Source organism: Lucilia sericata, unplaced genomic scaffold, assembly GCF_015586225.1.
Source record: "Lucilia sericata isolate MDLA Ls3-8-SP2 unplaced genomic scaffold, ASM1558622v1 Contig000171F_arrow, whole genome shotgun sequence".
Classification (NCBI taxonomy): Eukaryota; Metazoa; Arthropoda; class Insecta; order Diptera; family Calliphoridae; genus Lucilia; species Lucilia sericata.
In genome coordinates this window covers 328,784-349,987 of record NW_023994200.1, presented here as the reverse complement: position 1 = coordinate 349,987, position 21,204 = coordinate 328,784, and the positions used below count along the sequence as shown (strand labels likewise).

General features: G+C 27.6%; 1 protein-coding gene across 3 annotated transcripts in view; it reads left to right on the top strand.

The window, feature by feature from the left end:
- The window catches only part of LOC119601501, an 81,997-nt gene that overhangs the window by 40,342 nt on the left and 20,451 nt on the right, over positions 1-21,204 (top strand). Inside the window, exon 1 of one of the 3 annotated variants that reach the window (XM_037952459.1) lies at positions 8,134-8,682. The exons of 1 other annotated variant lie outside the window; for it this stretch is intronic. In XM_037952459.1, coding sequence (XP_037808387.1) covers positions 8,554-8,682 — 129 coding nt within the window. In that variant the 5' untranslated portion in view covers positions 8,134-8,553. Of the gene's footprint in view, positions 1-8,133; positions 8,683-21,204 lie in introns of those variants that run through there. One more of the 3 variants, XM_037952460.1, reaches the window with a different exon arrangement.

The following is a 21,204-nucleotide window of genomic DNA, read 5'->3' as shown; positions in this document are numbered from 1 at the left end:
AGTCTAGTCTATAGTCTAGTCTATAGTCTAGTCTATAGTCTAGTCTATAGTCTAGTCTATAGTCTAGTCTATAGTCTAGTCTATAGTCTAGTCTATAGTCTAGTCTATAGTCTAGTCTATAGTCTAGTCTATAGTCTAGTCTATAGTCTAGTCTATAGTCTAGTCTATAGTCTAGTCTATAGTCTAGTCTATAGTCTAGTCTATAGTCTAGTCTATGTCTGCTATAGTCTAGTCTATAGATCCTAGTCTAATAGTCTAGTCTATAAGTCTAAGCCTATAGTCTAGTCTATAGCTGTCATGTCGAGCCTATAGTCTAGTCTATATCCTAGTCTATAGTCCCTAGTCCTAGAGTCTTGTCTAATAGTCTAAGTCGATAGGCTAGTCTAATAGTCTAGTCTAGAGGCTAGTCTATAGTCCTAGTCTGAATAGTCTAGTCTATAGTTCTAGTCCTATAGTCTAGTCTATAGTCTAGTCTATAGTCTAGTCTATAGTCTAAGTCTATAGTTCTAGTCCTATAGTCTAGTCTATAGTCTAGTCGATAGTCTTAGTCTATAGTCCTAGTCCTATAGTCTAGTCGAATAGTCCTAGTCTATAGTCTAGTCTATAGTCTAGTCTATAGTCTAGTCTATAGTCTAGTCTATAGTCTAGTCTATAGTCTAGTCTATAGTCTAGTCTATAGTCCTAGTCTATAGTCTAGTCTATGAGTCTAGTCTATAGTCCTAGTCTTATAGTCTAGTCTATAGTCTAGTCTATAGTCTAGTCTATAGTCTAGTTATAGTCCTAGTCTATCCTAGTCTAGTCTTAGTCTAGTCTATAGTCTAGTCTATAGTCTAGTCTATAGTCTAGTCTATAGTCTAGTCTATAGTCTAGTCTATAGTCTAGTCTATAGTCTAGTCTATAGTCTAGTCTATAGTCTAGTCTATAGTCTAGTCTATAGTCTAGTCTATAGTCTAGTCTATAGTCTAGTCTATAGTCTAGTCTATAGTCTAGTCTATAGTCTAGTCTATAGTCTAGTCTATAGTCTAGTCTATAGTCTAGTCTATAGTCTAGTCTATAGTCTAGTCTATAGTCTAGTCTATAGTCTAGTCTATAGTCTAGTCTATAGTCTAGTCTATAGTCTAGTCTATAGTCTAGTCTATAGTCTAGTCTAGTCTAGTCTAGTCTAGTCTATAGTCTAGTCTATAGTCTAGTCTATAGTCTAGTCTATAGTCTAGTCTACAGTCTAGTCTACAGTCTAGTCTATAGTCTAGTCTATAGTCTAGTCTATAGTCTAGTCTATAGTCTAGTCTGGTCTATAGTCTAGTCTATAGTCTAGTCTATAGTCTAGTCTATAGTCTAGTCTATAGTCTAGTCTATAGTCTAGTCTATAGTCTAGTCTATAGTCTAGTCTATAGTCTAGTCTATAGTCTAGTCTATAGTCTAGTCTATAGTCTAGTCTATAGTCTAGTCTATAGTCTAGTCTATAGTCTAGTCTATAGTCTAGTCTATAGTCTAGTCTATAGTCTAGTCTATAGTCGAATCTATAGTCTAGTCTATAGTCTAGTCTATAGTCTAGTCTATAGTCTAGTCTATAGTCTAGTCTATAGTCTAGTCTATAGTCTAGTCTATAGTCTAGCTATAGTCTAGTCTATAGTCTAGTCTTAGTCTAGTCTATAGTCTAGTCTATAGTCTAGTCTATAGTCTAGTCTATAGTCTAGTCTATAGTCTAGTCTATAGTCTAGTCTATTCTAGTCTATAGTCTAGTCTATAGTCTAGTCTATAGTCTAGTCTATAGTCTAGTCTATAGTCTAGTCTATAGTCTAGTCTATAGTCTAGTCTATAGTCTAGTCTATAGTCTAGTCTATAGTCTAGTCTATAGTCTAGTCTAGTCTAGTCTAGTCTAGTCTATAGTCTAGTCTATAGTCTATAGTCTACAGTCTATAGTCTATAGTCTACAGTCTATAGTCTATAGTCTAAAACTATAGTCAAATCTATAGTCAAATCTATAGTCAAATCTATAGTCAAATCTATAGTCAAATCTATAGTCAAATCTATAGTCAAATCTATAGTCAAATCTATAGTCAAATCTATAGTCAAATCTATAGTCAAATCTATAGTCAAATCTATAGTCAAATCTATAGTCAAATCTATAGTCAAATCTATAGTCAAATCTATAGTCAAATCTATAGTCAAATCTATAGTCAAATCTATAGTCAAATCTATAGTCAAATCTATAGTCAAATCTATAGTTAAATCTATAGTCAAATCTATATTCAAATCTATAGTCAAATCTAAAGTCAAATCTAGTCAAATTTATAGTCAATCTACAGTCAAATTCTATTCTATTCTATTCTATTCTATTCTATTCCATTCTATTCTATTCTATTCTATTCTATTCTATTCTATTCTATTCTATTCTATTCTATTCTATTCTATTCTATTCTATTCTATTCTATTCTATTCTATTCTATTCTATTCTATTCTATTCTATTCTATTCTATTCTATTCTATTCTATTCTATTCTATTCTATTCTATTCTATTCTATTCTATTCTATTCTATTCTATTCTATTCTATTCTATTCTATTCTATTCTATTCTATTCTATTCTATTCTATTCTATTCTATTCTATTCTATTCTATTCTATTCTATTCTATTCTATTCTATTCTATTCTATTCTATTCTATTCTATTCTATTCTATTCTATTCTATTCTATTCTATTCTATTCTATTCTATTCTATTCTATTCTATTCTATTCTATTCTATTCTTTTGGGAGCTATTTTGCTCTACCTATAGTATAGTCTATAGTCTAGTCTACTCTATACTATAGTCTATACTCTAGTATATATTCTAGTCCAAGGGTGCTAAAGCCGTATGCGATTGATGCCCATTGCTTTTTTATAAGCTCTTAGCTATAAGCAGTGTGTTTTAATACAAATAGAGCAGTCAGCACTAGCAATACGAAATGCAAAGACAACTGCGACTAGTCTAGGCTATAGGCTAGACTTTATTCCATTCTATAGTCTAGTCTATAGTCTAGTCTATAGTCTAGTCTATAGTCTAGTCTATAGTCTAGTCTTTAATCTAGTCTATAGTCTAGTCTATAGTCTAGTCTATAGTCTAGTCTATAGTCTAGTCTATAGTCTAGTCTATAGTCTAGTCTATAATCTAGTCTACAGTCTAGTCTATAGTCTAGTCTATAGTCTAGTTTATAGTCTAGTCTATAGTCTAGTCCTATAGTCTAGTCTATAGTCTAGTCTATAGTCTAGTCTATAGTCTAGTAGTCTAGTCTATAGTCTAGTCTATAGTCTAGTCTATAGTCTAGTCTATAGTCTAGTCTATAGTCTAGTCTATAGTCTAGTCTATAGTCTAGTCTATAGTCTAGTCTATAGTCTAGTCTATAGTCTAGTCTATAGTCTAGTCTATAGTCTAGTCTATAGTCTAGTCTATAGTCTAGTCTATAGTCTAGTCTATAGTCTAGTCTATAGTCTAGTCTATAGTCTAGTCTATAGTCTAGTCTATAGTCTAGTCTATAGTCTAGTCTATAGTCTAGTCTATAGTCTAGTCTAGTCTATAGTCTAGTCTATAGTCTAGTCTAGTCTAGTCTAGTCTATAGTCTAGTCTATAGTGTAGTCTAGTCTATAGTCTAGTCTATAGTCTAGTCTATAGTCTAGTCTATAGTCTAGTCTATAGTCTAGTCTATAGTCTAGTCTATAGTCTAGTCTATAGTCTAGTCTATAGTCTAGTCTATAGTCTAGTCTATAGTCTAGTCTATAGTCTAGTCTATAGTCTAGTCTATAGTCTAGTCTATAGTCTAGTCTATAGTCTAGTCTATAGAAAGACTAGATTAGACTATAGAGTAGACTATAGACTAGACTATAGACAAGACTATAGACTAGACTATAGACTAGACTGTAAACTAGACTATAGACTAGACTATAGACAAGACTATAGACTAGACTATAGACTAGAATGTAAACTAGTCTATAGTCTAGTCTATAGTCTATTCTATAGCCTAGTCTATAGTCTAGTCTATAGTCTAGTCTAGTCTATGGTCTAGTCTATAGTCTAGTTTACAGTCTAGTCTATATTCTAGTCTATAGTCTAGTCTATAGTCTAGTCTATAGTCTATTCTATAGCCTAGTCTATAGTCTAGTCTATAGTCTAGTTTACAGTCTAGTCTATATTCTAGTCTATAGTCTAGTCTATAGTCTAGTTTACAGTCTAGTCTATATTCTAGTCTATAGTCCTGTCTATAGTCTAGTCTATAGTCTACTCTATAGTCTACTCTATAGTCTAATCTATAGTCTAGTCTATAGAAAGACTAGACTATAGTCTATAGATAGACTAGACTATAGACTAGACTATAGACTAGACTATAGACTAGACTAAAGACTAGGCTATAGACTAGACTATAGACTAGACTATAAACTAGACTATAGACTAGACTATAGACTAGACTATAGACTAGACTATAGACTAGACTAGACTAGACTATAGACTAGACTATAGACTAGACTATAGACTAGACTATAGACTAGACTATAGGCTAGACTATAGACTAGACTATAGACTAGACTATAGACTAGACTACAGACTAGACTATAGACTAGACTATAGACTAGACTATAGACTAGACTATAGACTAGACTATAGACTAGACTATAGACTAGACTATTACTATAGTCTAGTCTATAGTCTAGTAAATAGTCTATAGTCTAGCCCAAGGGTGCCTAAGCCATATGCGGTTTATGCTCATTAGTTTTTTTATAAGCTTGTAGCTATAAGCTGTGTGTTTTAATACACATAGAGCACTCAGCACTAGCAATACGAAAAGCACAAACAATTTCGACTAGTCTAGTCTACATATAGACTACTAAATTAAAAGCTTTTTGCAGTCTAATTAAATAAATTATTAATTTGAAAAGTATTCCTCTTATTCTTCAGTGGTACTAATATGATTTTTTTCAAAAAAGGCATTAAAATACAAACAATTTTTTAATTAAATTAATAAATAAAACCATAAAATTGAAGTTTGAAAGCGAATTATTTTAACGGTTTTTCGAAGTTTTCAACGTATTCTTTTATGAATAGTTGAACGCTATTATGTCAAGAAATGCATTTTGACCAAAACGGTCAAAATGCATTTCTTATTCGCTTCTATGCTTCAATTTAACTATTAAAAACATTATTATATAAAAAGAGCCAAATAAATATTTAAAAATTTTATAATGTACTGTACTGTGCTGACTTGAATATTTACCTATTTTTAAAATTTTGTAAGATGTAAAATATAAATTTATGCAAAGTATTAGCAATTGTTAACGGTTTCGAAAATTTCTGGCAACATATGGATCATATTTCAGTAAAGTATTAAATATATAATGTATGTATGTGTTAAAAACAACTTGTTTCTAAGAAACTCTCCACATATGGACAAGAAATAATTTCACAGTTCTGCTTTAAAATATTATTTCCAATTTCATTAGTTTTAAAAACTCATACCCTAAAGTAGTAGTGTTGACAAATCCTTAAATCATCATATTACCTTTTCCTCACCTTAATTCATATTTTCTTGTTCTCAGATAATTAGTGAGTTAGTAATAAAATGAAATTCCTGTTAAAATCCTACTTAAAATGCTATTACATAAATTTGCGATAGTAAAGAAAAAAATTGCAAAACATTTAAAAAATCCTAAAGAATTTACGTAAAAAAGACTAACATAAACAATTCTATGAATTTGACTGATCTACTCTGATCACACAATAAAACAAATACGGCTTAATGAGTATCTTTTTACAGCGATCTTTTAAGCAAGAGTTCTAGATGATAGCAAGCAGGTAGTTTGGTGTTTTTTTATTTTTAGTTTTGGGAAATGCCTTAAGGTCTTTATACCATATTAAGTAAGTATTTATTTGGTTTTCTTTACGAATGTGTCAGTCCCAAAATTGCAGTTGATGAATTTGAAGAAAACAGGTATAGAATACCGCCTTATTTGGCTTTATACTAAAAACAATTGCATAAAATAGTCGTCTTTTTGTTATTGTTTTTACAACTGTTAGAGACGCCTAAAATTAAAAAAACAACAAAAATTTGTCTAACATATGTGCTAGTATTTCTTCTATATATTTGGGATTTCTCGAATGTCATTGCTTGGTGCTTATGGTATGTTGTGTGTTTTTTGGATAAGAACAAGTTGAGAGTTGTAGGCGTTTTTTTGAAACATTTTTTTGCCAAACATATTTTTAGATTATGTTAGACGTACTTACTTATTACTTACATATTTACAAAATTGTCAGTCTGCTGCTTTTCATACAAGTGTTGGAAGAGTAATAGTTGAAAATTTAAGGTTGTTATGTTTTCTTTGGGTATCTTTTTAAATGACCTTCAAACTTTATAAGTATAATTTTAAGGAATATGATGGTAAAAATCTATTTGTGAGGAATTGATTTCCAACATGTTTTTTAAAGTTTTCAATATGTTGTTGCTACAACATTTGGTATAAACGCTTTTCGAAATTAAATTTTCCCCTTTCATAAACCATTCGAAATCGCACACTTTGTGTTGGCAGGCAACATGTTTGAGTTGTTTATTGCTTGGCAATAAGTTAAACAATTTCTATAGTTTTATAGGGTTGTGCAGAGTTTGCAACCTACGTAAAGTACTAGAGTTTGATGTTTTTTGTATCTTTCAGATACATTTGGTTGTGTTTGCAACTTAACAAATTGTATCTGGTATCTTGTGGTTTGATTTTTATATTGTTTGAAGTTATTGTTTGCTTGTAACCAGTTTGAATGTTCGTTGTTGTCTATAGTCAAGTTTTGTTTATAGTGATTTTTTTAGGTTTTAGCTGTTTGTCGTGCTTGTATCTTTAAGATACTTTTTGCTTACTTGAGGTTCGATGTTGGTTATTATTTTGTGTTGCTCTGCAGATTTATGTTTACTTTTTGTTGTCGTTTGTATTTTTTGTATACAACAAAAGACTTGACTTATGTTTATGTTTTATTTTGTTTGAATTTCTTTTTCTTTTGTTTTATTTAACATTTTTAGGTGCTTCTCTAATTACTTCCATCTTAAAACTTGTTCTATTTACATTTTCTAACGCTTGCGTATTACTTCCAAGTATTGTACAATTACACGTGCTTTATTTTTTGTATTTTATTATAAATAATAGCAAAAAAAAGCTTTAAAGCAACCCCAAATGCAACATGTTACAACTTGGAATTTAAAAAATTCACAATTTAAGCAAAATTACTGCAAATGTTAAGAATGGTATTCGTATTTTATGCACTTACAACTTGAACAATTAAGTGGGATATTTAAAGTTCTTGAAATGGGGATTTTAAAAATCATAATAGCATTTTTTAATCTCAATGTTTGGAATTAAAATTTTCCCGGTTTTTCTTGTAAATTAAAATTTATTGTTAATTATTAACGGATTCATCGTTCTCGTAGAAAAATTGGTCAGGCCCTACCTTTGTCTAGTTTGCTCTAAGGGGATTAAATTTTATTCTAATTCTGTTATTCTAAAATTTTAGGTTTTAAAAAATTAAAGTTGTGTGTTGTTAAAAAATTTTTCGTGTTTTGAAATAAATATTGAACAAAATTTTAAAAATCTTATTTGAAAAAGAAATTGATTCCAAAATTAAATTTTTGCACTCATTTTCCCTCTTTAAATTTAACCATATTTATTCTCATGCACTTTTAATTTTTATAATGTTTTTTTCTCGCAACACTTCAAACTCTTTAGGTTGCATGTTCGAACCTTTAACTTTTATCTTTTTGCCATTACAGTTTAATAATAAATTTAGTTTTCTGTTTCTTTTTTTTCTATACAGCTTTAAAAGATGATCTTCTATTAAAACAGCCGGCCATTATTGCTTCTTTGTCTCTTTACAACAATAATTCATGTTGTTGGCTCTATAAATTCACTTGCAACAATTTCTTGTAGCTCAAACATTTTTCTGTTCATCCGCTAAATATTATCTTTATTTTCCTTTAAATTACTGTACCTAACCTTAACAAAGACATATGGATGGATGGATGGTTGTAAACAAGTTTGAGGTTGTTTGATTTCAAAGGTTCGAAGTTGCTTATCAAAAATTTTGGTTGCATTGTCTATGAAAGAAAAACAACTTCAACATAATGTTAAAATGTTTTGTCTTTGAGTTACAAAAATTTAGTATTCAATAAGTCTTTGTGGATAAATGTCGTGTAAACGGTAGAACATAATTTTTTTTGTTATTTGTTAAACAGAAAAACGAAATTTTCTCAAAAATACTTGTAATAGAGAAAAAAAACAGAAACGAAAAATTTACGTTGAAAACAAGAACGAAAAATATTTACGTGTAATGAACCAAAAGATATGAAAAATTATTTGAAAATAAAACATATGGAAATTTATTAAAAGCCTAAAAGAAAAGTGGTATAAATAAAGAAAAACCTTATTAAAATTATAAAAAAAATTAAAAATCTGTGAAAAAAAGGTTTAAAAAAAAATTATAATTTTTATTTATAAAAATTAAATAGTTGCAAGAAAATAAAAGTTATTAAACAAATAAAAAAAACCAAAATGTTGTGCTGTAAAAATATCAATACCCATCTTATGGCATTTACCGCCATTACTTTATTTGGATTTATATCTGCCCAGGCAGTTGGATCGAAGGATCTATTTAGATGCCGCCAAAGTTGCTATCAAAAGGTAGGTTTACAAAAAAACAGAAACTACATGTGTCTTGTAACTAACAAAAATTGTAGACAAAAGACTTAGTCTGACATTTGAATAGAAGGATTATAGAATGTCTTTTGTTAAGTTAACAAGAAACGAAGAGTTAAACTGAAAGAAGATTTTTTTCAACTTTTTTGTGAAAATAACAAAATAACACAAAAAAGTAGTAAAAGTAAAACTGATGGTTTGAAGGCATAAAAATTTTAACTTTTCAAATTGTATATACCTTCAACTAAATATAGGGACAGACTTAAATATTAATATGTTTTCTTTAATTTTTTTTTACATATGCTTATTATAACATATACCAGCGAGGTAGAAGATGAAGAAAAACATCTATTTATGAAGTAGTATGAACATGTAAAAGATTATGATCTGCACGTGACTTTAGCAACATTTTGGGGTTATTACTACCATCATAAAAATCGACATAATAATGACTATACACAGCTCAAAAACCTAACAAGAAAAAGTACCATATACTAAAGCAACCAAAAAAAATTATGACAAAGTTTAACATGTTTTAAATGTTTCTTTAGCAAAAAAATAATGACAAGCAGACGTAAAGCTAGAGTAGAAAAAAAACGATGTCATTACTGAAAATGTTTCATATATATGTATTTTTTAATGTTTGTTCAACATCTCATTTTATGGTACAATTACGATTTAACATCAAGTGTTGTCAACATTTGCGTGGGTAATTAAATTTTGTACACAAAAATATCAAATGCTCATTAACATCTTTGTTACTCATGCTTTTTAGCGCAAAAAACTAACAAATGTTTGTAGCTTTGTGCAGATTGCTTATTAACTTTAAAAGTGTCATAAGTCAAAATTAGGAATATGTATTTGAAAGTGACTTGTTTAAGGCATACTTAGGACGTTTTATATAGTTTTACTGCCTTAGGCTGATGTCAGAGTGCCTGCTGCATCAAGCATCGCTTTCACTCTGACATGACACATAGGAAAATACAAGGAAAGGTTTGAAGCGCAAAGCTTTGCATTGCTTGTAGCAGGTACTCTGACATCAGCCTTAATCATAAAACAAGTTCTTATTTTATAAAAGGTTTATAAAAGAAATTTTTCGTACAAAATTTGATTTATAAACTCTTTATAAAATAACAAAATTTTTGATGAATAAGGCCTTTAGATACTTTTTAAAATGTTATTTTGTTATAAATTTGAATTGGTTTTATTTCAAATTAGAAACATATAAATCCAGTTAAATATAACTGGTTTGTTGTTTCAATCTTATGATTTGTTTAAAAGTTATCTAAAGAATAGTAAAATACGTTAAAACATTTAAAAGGATTTTTCTTCAAATTTCATTTTTTGAGTTAGTGTATTTTTGAAATAAATAAGCTGTATGTATGTAGCTAAAGTTAATGTTTGACAAAAAAAAGCCATAACATTCCCCGACGTAATATGACTAGGGCTATAAAATCCGCAAAAAATATATACATATATAAACGACTATAGTAGTTAAAAGTTGTTGAAAATCATTTCGTTTTACTATATTACTTTTTGTTGTGTTTTATAGAATTGTTGCAAATAAACAACAACAACAACAGCAAAAAGTAAAAATACATTAAACTCTAGAAAATCAATACCCTGTTTAGGGGTTGTATTACCACTTTTAACAACAAACACCACACAGAAGTATTGTGAAAAATAAAACAATGAAAATGCGAACATATTTCCACAAAAACTCATAAATTCTGAAAAATTGTGATAAAACTTTGATAAAAAAGCCTCAAAAAATAAAACTTTTTTTCCTCTACCTTTTAACAAAACAAAAGTCATAAAATTTTATAACCCCCAGCTCTATAAATTATCATTTCAAATTTTCCAAATGAAAACCTTTGATAAAACTACAATTTTTCACTGATCATAAATAATATTTTGAAACTTATCTGTTATTTGTTTAACAATATTTAATTGAGTTTAAATGTTTTATTATTAACAATTTTTTGTCTTTTTATAATTTATTTAACTTTCATCAGCTTCTGCTAATGTTATCTTTTTTTGGTTTTCTTATGGCAACCAAAAAGCAACTAAAAATGTCAATTTTTATATATTTATTTAGGTTGATTTCAAGTAAAATAAATATTTACCAGCAGAAAATAATAAATAAAATCGAACCCCAGTTTCAAATCAACTCTTTTTTTTTTTTCTTCTGTACGGGGATATATGGTCATAAAATATGGGAATATTTGTTTATTTTTACACAGTTCTCTTCATCGTCACATTTATTCATACAAATATAGAAAAATTGCCATAAAACTAACCAAATATGTCAATCATATCACAGTTTATAGTTTATAGCAGCCAACAGTCACTATCATCATCAACCAGTATGAGTTTCAGTAGTTTATAATCGTTCATTGTTTTTTTTTTAAATAAATATTGAATTGAGTTTTTAGTTTTTCTATTTAAGTTTTTTTTTTCCTTTCATACTTCAAACATATATAAAATTTTATAAAAATATAGCCATAAATGGAAAAATTTAAATTTGAAAAAAAATTAAAAAAAAGCGCGCTTAACTTTTGGTCAAGTAAATAATGACTTGGGTCAATATTTTAGCTATTTAAATAAGCATTAAAATAGTTTAGCAATATTATTTTTAATTGTTTATTCATATATTTTTTATTTTGTAATTACTAAATTTAATATTTGTTTAGTTTAGTCTAAAACTCTTTTATATATACTTTTTTTATGATTTATGCCAGCAATTTTAGTCTTTTTTGTTCAAAAAAATTTTTTTTATTATGCTTATAATTGAGTTTAATGTTTAGTTAAATAAACAAAAAATTAAATTTATTTATTAAAAAAAAAATAAATTTAATTAATTGTTATTGTTTTATGTAAACAATATAACATTTTGTTGAAAAAAAAAGTTGAAAAAAAAGTTGAAAAAAATATTGTCATTGTTTTTAGTTGCAAATACATAAGATTTAAATTTAAAAGTTTTAAATTTTTTTATCATAAATTTGTGTTTATTTTATAAAGAAACAAAATCAAATTTTAAAACCAGTAAGAAATTATAGTTGGGAGAGGCCGACCATATAATAGCCTACACCTGTTACAAAATTAAAATGTGATTTAGTTTTCATAATAAAGCATTTAAGTTGAATTGTACCTTGCCTTGAATTATACTTAAGCCATTTATTGTGAACATTTAAGTCAAATTTTGAAGGGGGCTTTGTATAGGGGCTATGGTCAAATGAGATCCTATAACTATAAAATCAAGGCTAGTATAGAACTTGGTTTTGCAGCTTTTGCGAGTATATTAAACATAATTATGAACTTGAAAGCCCTTATTCAGCGGGTTCAGTTGTATGGGGGCTAGGTGAAATAATGAACCGATGTTAACCATTTTCAATAAGCTTCGTCTCCGATACCATAGAAGATCGTGTGCCAAATTTCATTGAATTATCTTCAAAATTGCTACCTGTAGTTTGATTACAAAGTTTACAAGCCCTATTCGGGGGTTTAGTTGTATGAGGGCTGGGTGAATTAATAGACCGATGTTAACCACTTTTAATAGAAGATCGTGTGCCAAATTTAATTGAATTATCTTCAAAATTGCGATCTGTAGTTTGATTACAAGGTTTACAAGCCCTATTCGGAGGTTCAGTTGTATGGGGGCTAGATAAAATAATGGACCGATCTTAACCATTTTCAATAGGCTTCGTCCCTGTGACAATAGAAGATCATGTACCAAATTTAATTGAATTATCTTCAAAATTGCGACCTGTAGTTTGATTACAAGGTTTACATGGACGGACATAGCTAAATCGACTCAGAAAATGGTTCTAAGCCGATTGGTATACTTTAATGAGGGTATAGGACTAATATTATTGTGCGTTACAAACATCAGCACAAACCCAATATAAAATTAGTCTACTAAATATTTAATATTTCAAAAGTCGAGTATGAATTGAAATCATTCTTAATTTGACATCAAAGCTATAAGTTTGTTAGAGCTTTTAATTTTAATTCAAATATTAAAGATTTCAGATATGCTTTAATTCAAAAGTTGAACTTGACTTCAAATCGTTCTTATTTTGACATTAAAGCTTCATATTGTTTACAGTATTTGAAAAGTTCTTAATTTCTAATGAAAGCTTCGTGGTAGCTAAGTTAAAATCTTTCAGTTACATTTTTATTAAAACAATTAAGGCTCGAATAAAATCATTTTTCTTTTTAAATAAAAAACCCACACATTAATTTACTAAACAACAAACACCTTTTGCCATTTATTTCTTAACACTTTTTTTATTACCATATTCTTAGAATTTACATAATTTACTTAACATTATATTATATTAGTTACTTGTTTAGCTTTCAATTCTAATATAATTTTTCTTATAAATTAAAATTCCTAATAAGTCATTTCTTAACGATCAATAATTTAACCATAAATTTTGTTCAGTCGTTTGTTTTATTGCAAATATTTTTTAGTTTTTATTTAAAAAAATTATGATTGACATTTCCTTTCTTATTTTTTCTTAAGCAGTTTTTTTTTTTGCCAATGAACTCTAATAAAAACAACTAAAAATTCTCATACAGAAATAAAATTACGAGAAAAAAACCGTGGTGATCGTTTATACACATAAAAATTGACATTAACAACAACTATTCATATAAGTAGTATGTATGTATGAACAAACCATAACGAATCATTATTATCATGCCCCAATCCTTTTTGTCTTGTCTTACGCATTTTGCATATTTAATCATATAAAGTCAGCAAGAGTCTGAAACACAAATTAAAATTAATTTAACTGCAAATATGTTTTGTACTAGGAAATATATATACGATCGCAATATATGGGGTTTTTTTAAATTTAATGTCATATTTTTAATACAACGTCATTTCAAAGTTTAACATGTGTAAAGAGTAGAAACTTCAATAAACTGAAAATGATCCACCATGAGAGATTTTTTTTCTTTGTAGCACTGTGGGAGTCTGAAGATCTAGTTTAAGCAACAGATAATTGTTTTTATGTTTAGTTTTTTTTTCCTTTAGCAAATTGAAACTATTATAACTGCCAGTTTTTATTTAGAAACTGCCTTTTTAGAAAAATGTACAAAAATAAAAAATGCGTGCAATTATTAGTTTTGCTATTTTGAGCCATAAACAAACGAATTGAAATTAAATTGCTTTTCTTTCTGCACTAAAATTTTAATATCTACTCTAACTGAGGTTATTGCCTTTAAGCTTTAGTTTAGTTTACCACGGTGTACGGTGTTGGCTTTAGAAATTCATCTACATTATTTCAACAACATGCGTGCCGTTTGTTACTTGTTATACAAAAAACTCTACACTAAAATATAGAGTAGGGAGTTGAGTAGACAAAAAACAGCTTTAGCAAAAAACAAACTCACGAATGCAATTTTCCTCTCCACTGGTGATCATTTTATTCAAGTTTTTTTTCTGGCGATCGTTGGTTGTTGTTTGGTTTTTTGTTTACTTTTCTAGCTTATGTTGGTTTTTTATAGCTTTATTTTGTTGTTTTTGTTGCTTTCCACCCAGCTTAAACAAATACTTTGACTTGATCTTTTAAAATACTTTTTTTTTCTAGCCTAGAGTTTCTCTGCTGTGTAGTAACAGGGTATGGTCAAATTTAAAGGGATCTATGATAAATACAATTTGGAAATTTTATCTTAAAACTTTTTGAAAAGCTTTTCTTTCAACTTGATAATGTGAGCTTTATATATGATCATTTTTTGTAATCTTAACAACTTTAATTGAAAGCTTTATATAAAAGCTCTGGTAATGTAAATAGTCAGTACGTTTCTTTCTAATTCAGTGATCTAGCTGTTATATTTTTGCAAATTTGTCCCTTTAAATTTGCTAAAATACTTTTTTTCTAGCCTAGAGTTTGTCTGCTGTGTAGTAACAGGGTATGATCAAATTTAAAGGGATCTATGATAAATAACATTCTTTTATTTTAGCTTATAACTTTTTGAAAAGCTTTTCTTTCAATTTGAAAATGTGAGCTTTAGTTAGTTAGTTAGTTGGAAAGGAGGATGTATATACATCATATCCGAAGAAATAAACCTAGACATCTATCGGGCCTGTTGTGCGCTCCTTAACCAGTGCCTCAGGTGGGAATCGAACCCACCACCTCCGGTCTAAGAGACTAGAACACTAACCACTAACCTACCGGAGGCCAGGTTAGAAATGATCTCTTTAGAAACGATCTCTTTTTGAAATCTTAACAACTTTAATATAAAAGCTCTGGTAATCTAAATAGTCAGTACGTGACGGGTGATCATGTATACATTTCTCATCCAGTGATCTTGCTGTTATAGTTTTGCTTATGAAGTCTTAAGTGCAAATTTGTCTATGTCCCTTTAAATTTACTCACACCCTGTAACAACTTAACAAACTTCAACAACCTCAGAGAATGTTATGGGTTTTAAGTTACTTGATTATAGTTTGTTGGTTTCTGTTTTTTTTTTTCTCTTTGGACAAAAAAAAATTACGAAAAAAAGCTGCATATACAAAACAAAACAAAAAAAAATATGTAAACATTTATTTAATTGATTTGTCAGTATCTATTTTACCTTAATTTTAGCTTTAAGCTACAAGAGCATTATAATTTATATGTAATTTAGACTCTTTTTTTTTTTTGTTTTGTATGTAGTTTAAACATATGTTGATCTAGATAAAATTGTTAAAAGATAATGGTCATTTTGCGTTTTTCTAAACAATAAATAATTTGTGGCTTGATTGAATTTTAATAATTTTCTTTTGTTGATTATCATTTTATTGTAAAAGAAAAAGATCACTTGTTTTCTTAAACAGGAAATGAGAAAAATTTTTTGAAAATTTTTTTTATAAACACTTAATTATTAGAAAAATAGTTTAAACCTAAAGGTTTACACCCGTTGATCTTTTAAACTTTGCTTTAGTTATATTTAATATAATTTTAAACTTGTGGTTTAAATAAAACCAGTAATTGTTGTTTGTTTAAGCTTTTTTTTCGTTGGCTGTTTTAAGGTAACCTACTTACTTGTTAGTTGAAAATGTATATTTCCTTTGAAATGTACATTTTTTTTACTTTATTTTAATGCATTTTATAATAATATTATTGTAAAATGCAGTCGTTTATTTGTTGGTTACGTGAGTGCCAAAAACAAAAGCAACAAACAGCAACAAAAGAAAATTAGTTTTTCCACACACAGACACACCAAAAGAACTATAACTAGTACTTACTATACACATTCTTTTAGCATAGCAATTCAGCATTTTACCAAACTACATTTCTTTTTCATATGTGTAATAAGTAAAATGCTAGAAAATCTTATTAAGTTTTTCTCTATAGTTTTTAATGCAAAAAGAAAACAAAAAAGATATAAATAGCATAACAAAAAATTAAGGTAACTCTAGTATTTTGGCATATAACAAGTTGTCCTAACCATACTATAGTTGTTGTTTAAATAAATGAATGAATGATTCCATGTTTGTTTGGCTGACTATAAGGTTGGTTGCTTCTATGGTTTGTTGGGCTGGCAATAACAATAAACTTTATAAAATGTTAGAGTTTTTTCCCCAGATCTTTTGGCCCTTAAACATATTTTAACTTAACTCTTGTAGAAGAGGTTGGCTTAAATATGGTTTTATGTGGTAATACTGCTTTTTGTATATTTACACACATAAGTACTCTATTTGTTTAACTGAAATAGTGTGTTAGTTAGGTTTTTGTTTAAATTTATATGTCAAACTATTGTTGGGGATGAATAGCAGCTTAACTGCTGCTCCTTCTTCATTCCTCGTTCATACCTTAAGGCAAACATTTTTGGGTTTTATTTTTGTATATAAACTGTAAAAGAAAATTCCTCTAAATGTGGTTTATTTGGTTTTACAGTTTTAAGAAATATGTTTACATTTATATTCAAACCAAACTCATGTGTGCAAAAATAAGATTTATTTTTATTTAAATTGTATACACAGTTGTTAAATAATACAGAAATGAAACCTTTTTCTATTAATTCTAGAAATCTTTTACAAATTAATTACATACACTAATAGAAAAAGTGTGGGTAAATGAGTGGAGCTTTAATAGGCACTTAAAGTTTTTAAAGGGGAAAAAAGCTTTTTCAAAATCTAGCTAAGAAAATGAACTTCCTAAGAAGTTAAAAAGTAACAGAGCTTACGGTTCTATCTTTCTATGAAAGCTCTTTTCTTGCTGGTATATGTAAAAGGAGCTTTATATTCGTCATATTTAAACTTCTTACTTCAAAAAAGCTTCGTTTTGGAACTTTTTTTTTAACATAAAGTTAACTTCCTAAGAAGTGGTATGGTAAACAGATTATGTATCAAGTTTTGAAATAAAACTTTTTTTTCCATTCGATTGCTCTTTTAATTAAATTTCAAAAGACTTAATAACAAATATTTTACCATTTATTTTCTTTGACTGTAAAAACAAATTTCCCAACAAAATCCTTTTCATAATCCAATTTTTTCTTTTTCATTATTATTTACGCTACACATTTCACTATTTTGTCTTTTGTATAGTCTTTTGAAATACATACCAACAAAGACTTAAAAAAATTTGTATTCAAAATTCTTTACAAAAAATAAAATAAAACTGAAAAGAATTATAAAAAGTATTTCAAACATGTTTTACATGCTTTAGTTTATAATTGTAAAAAACCCTTTTGTTTAATTGCTTTGCTAATGTCAAATATTTAAATTCCTGTTTATAAAGATGAACATAAGAAGAAAAGAAATCATGTTACGCTTTTCTCTTTTTTTTTATTTATAAGATGATGAAACCTTTAAGGTGGTACATTTAACATGATTTCTCATATATATAAGAAAAATACACCACCATATAACCAACATATATGCAGTCAGTCTTACCGACAGCAGACATTAACCCCAAACAAATTGAATTCGTTATGCTGTTCTGTTCAAGTTAAGAAGAAAACAAAATTTAAGAAATTTAAATTTAAAAAACTTAAATGAATTTTTATATTAAACTTTATTTCAACTAAAAGAAAACACCCCAAATATGTAGTAAGCGCAATGTGTTGAAGATCTTTTTATATGTGAAACAAGCTAAGCATACAAGTAAGACGAAAACAAAAAAGATTGTTTCATTAGTTATGCAAATCTTTAAATATAAAGAAATAACACACAAAAATTCTTAAACAAATTGTTCAACGAATTTACATTTAATTTCAGTATTTTAGTATTTTAGTTTTTTTCTTATTACTGTTCCATTTCCAAAATTAAAATTGTTCAAATAATTTCAAATTTCCTATAAAGGCAAGAAAGGAGCAAAAGGACTTACGGGAGGGTTGCTTTTTTGTTAGGGGTGTTGGGCAAAAATATATAATTGTGGTAGTTTAACGGCGGCATTTAAGCTGCTTATTTGTTCCTTTTTTATTTATTTCCAAAAAAAGTTGAACTTTTTAAGCCATAAACGTTGTTAGAGGATTTCTATTATTTTAATAATATTTTTGTTTATATACACAATATACATATAATTTTTGATATCATGGCATTTATTTGCAAACAAAGTGTGTTGAAATCAAAAAAAAAAAAAAAAAGAAAAAGTCAGTTTAACAGGCGGTACTTGACTTCCTGTGTTTGTATACAAACAACGGAAATGAGGGAAATTCTAATGCTACAAAACTTATAAATAATAAAAATATGAAAATAAAAAACAACTACACTATTACTACTTTATAATACACTCGTTTCGTCTAATAATGGGTTGCATTACAGAACGTGCTGTTTTTTTTTTCTATGTTGTTTAAGTATGCAAGTGTTTTCATTTTTGCACAAACTAACATTTCCCTTTAGAAAATTTTGAAAAAACAAACGCTATGGGAAAGCTTGATGAAAGTATATAGTTTAAAAAAAGGGTGTTGCAACTACACTAGCAAAGCAGCGTGCAAAAGAGTGTTAACATTAATAATTACTGCTGTAGTATTGTATTCTTTCACGCTCTCTCTCTCTGTAGGTTTTTAATATACTTTTTAAAATGTTTATTATAATAATGAGATGTATATAGGGTAGGGGTAAAGTTAAAATCCTTAAAAACGATGAACTTTGAAAGCTTAACTAGAAGTGTAGCATATGCCATGCCGGAACATTTGAATGCATATATATATTTACAGCAGTTAGTTAGTTAGTTTGAAAGGAGGATGTATATACATCAAATCCGAAGAAATACACCTAGGCTTCTAGCGGGCCTGTTGTATGCTCCTTAACCAGTGCCTTAGGTGGGAATCGAACCCACCACACCTCCGGTCTACCAGACAAGAACACTAACCACTTACCTACCGGAGGCCACTATATTTATATTTACAACAAGTAATTCAAATTTTGTCTCTCAACTTTGAATATTTCTTCTAACTTTTTCAAAAAGCTTTAGTTAAAGCGAATATTGAACTCTGAATTTGATTAGCCAGCTTTTAAGGATTTGTAATATTTTCAATGTCTCAAAACTACAACTAGATTAAGGTAATTAGAAACTCGTCTTCCACTTTTTCCAAAAGCTCTAGTTGAAGCTTTTGATAATATAAGTTTTCAATTCTGCTTAATATATTCTGACAATTCATCTGCATATCATAAAAGCTATTCTAAAAAAGCTTTTTTATAAACTTGTTTATGATCACTTTCTTTATGATCTTTCATGTTACTTCTGATCTCATGAGCAAAAAAAAGCTTAATTTATGGAACTGATGCAACAAAAAGCCCGTTGAAAGCTTATTTTATTACAAAGCTAGTAAAATAAGTTAAAAGCTCTTAATATGAAAACAATTTTCAATTATCAAACTAAGCTTTGAAACTTTAAAATAGAGCTTTTTCAATATTAGTTAGATTTGTCATTTTAAGTAACTTTCCTATATACTTTTCTACCCTAACCCAATATTATTTATTAAAATCTAATAAAAACAAATTATACGTATTCATATTTGTTTATATATCATGACATTATAATTCTAAGCACGTACTACTTAAAAGATATAAAAACAATACAATACCATTATTATTATTATTACTATTTTTTGTGTTTTTATTTATATATTTATAAAAAATCAACAAAAACAACAACAAACACAAAGAAAAATATGTTTATTATATGAAGTATTTATGCATGATGTATAAAAAAAAAAAGTTTATAGAGATAACTAACTATAAGACCATCTAACTAACTATCTGGTTAAATAAACAAAACAGCACTTTCATTACAATATTATGTATATTCATTATTATTGTTGTTATTATTGTTATCTATTACAATAATATTGAATTGAGTTGAATTGGTATTTGGTATTTGTTTTTAGACTATCTATAGCTGTTTGTTAAAGGTAATTCAAAATGACAAGTATGTTATAAAGAAAAACCCTTTTCCAATTAAAATTTTCAAATAGTTAACAACAATGACAAAAAAAACAACAAACCTCAACCTAATAATGATTATTATTACTACTACATGTTATTATTGGTAACATAAGGTAAATATTAATAATCTATAATCTAGAAAAACTGAACAATTCTTAAAATGTTTGTTAAATGATAAAACAATGACATTTAATAAATATTTTAAGAAATTTAGTAAAAGAACATTTTTAATTTTAAGTAAATTGAGAAATATTCTTTTAGCTTTTTTTGGAAATAATATATTATTTAAATTTTTAAGGCAAATTTTATTAGTTTGAGTACATTATAGTATATGTATATATATTTTTTATTACATTTAATTTATTTGCCAAATGTTAATTCCTTTGAGCTTTATTTTTTATGATATTTTATGATGACTATTATTATGATTATATGATGGCTTTAAACATGTTGTGAATTATTTCTTTTTTGCTGTTTTTCATCTGGTTTCGTACAAATCAAATTTAACACATTTTTTTCGGTTTTTTTGTTTTTGTATGTTGCCTCTATCACAACATATAAAATTTATGACCGCAAAATTTACGATTACTAATTAGCAGCCAAAAATGAAAAAATGAAATAAAATCTAAAAGAAAAAAAATGTTTTCCTTTTTTTTTTTTTTGTTTTTAACAAATTAAGTATAATAAAAAATAAATTATTTATCTGTTTGTTGACCATATACACTATATGTAGTAGATGTATGTATGTGTGTTGTTTACACACTGTTACATTTTTTTATTATTATTATGGCCAAGAGATCATTAAAGTTAAAGCTATTTCCAACTAACAGCAAACTGACCTTATAGATTTTTCCCATAACATAAATTTTCATGAAAAATTATTTTTATATTTTATATAAAAAGTAGAATTTTTCTGTTTTCTTATTAAAGCAAATTGTTGAATATTTTCTGAGTGTAAAGAAAAATTTTCTGTTTTCTGTTTGTTTGAGACGCAGCTGTGTGTATCATAAAAATAAAATTATAAAATAGAATATTTTCGTAAATGGTTACAATTTTTTTTTTATATTTAGAAAATTTCAAAAGTGTTTTTTTTTTTTCATTTCATTTTTATATGAGAACAT